The sequence below is a fragment of the Mus caroli genome, chromosome 8, assembly GCF_900094665.2.
Source record: "Mus caroli chromosome 8, CAROLI_EIJ_v1.1, whole genome shotgun sequence".
Classification (NCBI taxonomy): domain Eukaryota; kingdom Metazoa; phylum Chordata; class Mammalia; order Rodentia; family Muridae; genus Mus; species Mus caroli.
This window is the reverse complement of record NC_034577.1, coordinates 76,359,999-76,362,099: the sequence shown is the minus strand read 5'-3', so window position 1 is coordinate 76,362,099 and position 2,101 is coordinate 76,359,999. Positions and strand designations below refer to the sequence as shown.

The 2,101-nt window shown below is 50.7% G+C and overlaps 1 protein-coding gene across 2 annotated transcripts in view; it reads left to right on the top strand.

Moving 5' to 3' along the window:
- Best2 (bestrophin 2) overlaps positions 1-2,101 on the top strand; it is a 7,512-nt gene that overhangs the window by 2,339 nt on the left and 3,072 nt on the right. For both annotated transcript variants that reach the window (XM_021170460.1, XM_021170461.1), the window contains exons 4-6: positions 598-831; positions 912-1,066; positions 1,379-1,456. In XM_021170460.1, coding sequence (XP_021026119.1) covers positions 598-831; positions 912-1,066; positions 1,379-1,456 — 467 coding nt within the window. The remainder of the gene's footprint in view (positions 1-597; positions 832-911; positions 1,067-1,378; positions 1,457-2,101) is intronic.

Here is a 2,101-nt window from a genome sequence, read left to right as displayed (position 1 = left end):
CTCTCTCTCTCTCTCTCTCTCTCTCTCTCTCTCTCTCTCTCTCTCTGTCAAGGTTTCTCTGTGTAGCCCTGGCTGTCCTGAAACTCACTATGTAGGTTTCAAACTCAGAGATCCACCTGTGTCTGCCTCCCAAGTGCTGGGATTGTGCCACCACAGCCAGGCTTCCAGGTTTAAACTCTTTTATAAATTCCTGGTTTGGGGACTACATGTGGCTGCTGTGGTAAATCTATCTAGATGTCCCCGGTGTACATTCCACCTTCACACACCAGTGTCCTTGCTTTGTTTCCAGTCCAGATAACCCAAGCGAGCCCAGTGGTTCCCTGGGGTCAGAGGAATGTACTTTCTGGACCCTAGGATCTCCACTTCCATATTAGGACCACAACTCCCCCATCTCAGGGTACCTCAACCTGCTCCAGTCTCTTTGGCTTCACGGCTGAATCCCCACGTTCTCAGACCAGATGGCCCGTGTGGTCAGGGTGACCAGCCTTTTCCAAGGTCGCTGGTGCAAACCTTGTATCATACCAGTCCCGGAGCTTGGGCTCCCAGACTCTTGGCCCCTGCATCCATGCTGAGTTTCCATCTCCGGCTTGTCCCCAGGCTTCTACGTGACTCTGGTGGTGCATCGCTGGTGGAACCAGTATCTATGCATGCCTCTGCCGGACGCACTCATGTGCATAGTGGCTGGCACCGTGCATGGGCGAGACGATCGAGGCCGCCTCTACCGGCGCACGCTCATGCGCTACGCAGGGCTCTCCGCGGTGCTGATCCTTCGTTCTGTTAGCACAGCAGTCTTCAAACGGTTCCCCACTATAGACCACGTGGTCGAGGCTGGTGAGTCTCTGGCCAGAGGATGGCAGGGCCAGACAGGTGAGCGGTGCGAGTAACGTTGGATCATCCCCCGCCCCCTCCAGGATTTATGACCCGAGAAGAGCGCAAGAAGTTCGAGAACTTGAATTCGTCCTACAACAAATACTGGGTGCCCTGCGTGTGGTTCTCGAGCCTGGCAGCGCAGGCGCGGCGAGAGGGGCGCATCCGCGACAACAGTGCCCTAAAGTTGCTACTAGAGGTGAGCCTGAGAGGAAGTGATTGTTAGAATAGCGGAAACTGTGCACGTTGGGGTGGGTCGAAGGTGGCTGACCTCGCAACCCCCCACTTCACATGAAGCAGTATTCCAAACCCCCTTACCAGATTTCCACGAGGGGAGTCCTGTTGTGCGTGGTAACCCTACCTAGTTGTATGTCATCACCAAATACCCTGCAGCTCCAGGATACACCAGCCTAATTCATAATGTGTGACCCCATCTTCATCTGGGCACCCGTTCTTAATCTTCACCCAAGTTCCGCATTCAACACCTTTCATGACCTGCATCCACCCATAGGAGCTGAATGTGTTTCGGAGCAAATGTGGGATGCTGTTTCACTACGACTGGATTAGCATACCCCTCGTCTACACCCAGGTAACTTCTTCATGCCTCCATTTATAGTCAGCATAGGAGGCCCTATTCCTCTTAGGGAAAAATGGAAGTCTGTTCATAGTGATACCCACGTCTGTACTAAGTCCCGGCATTTGGGAAACTAAGGTAAAGAATCCGGAGTTTGAAACCGGTCTAGGTCACAGAGAGAGATGGGTTGTTTTTTTTTCTTCCTTTCTTTCTTTCTTTTCTTTTTCTCTCTCTCTCTCTCTTTTTTTTTTTTTTTTAAGATTTATGTAGGTACACTGTAGCTGTCGTCAGACACACCAGAAGAGGGCATCGGATCTCATTGCAGATGGTTGTGAGCCACCATGTGGTTGCTGGGATTTGAACTCAGGACCTTTGGAAGAGCAGTCAGTGCTCTTAATCTCTGAGCCATCTCTCCAGCTCCTGAAAGATAGTTCCTTTCTTTCTTTCTCCTCCCCACCCCCACCCAGACAGTTTTGTTTTGTTTTCTCTGTGTAGCCCTGGTTGTCCTGGAATTCACTCTGTAGACCAAGCTGGCCTCAAACTCAGAAATCCACCTGCCTCTGCTTCCCAAGTGCTGGGATTAAAGATGTGCGCCACCACACCTGGCTGAAAGATAGTTTGGTTTTTTTTTTTTTTTTTTTTTTTTTTTTTTTTTTTTTT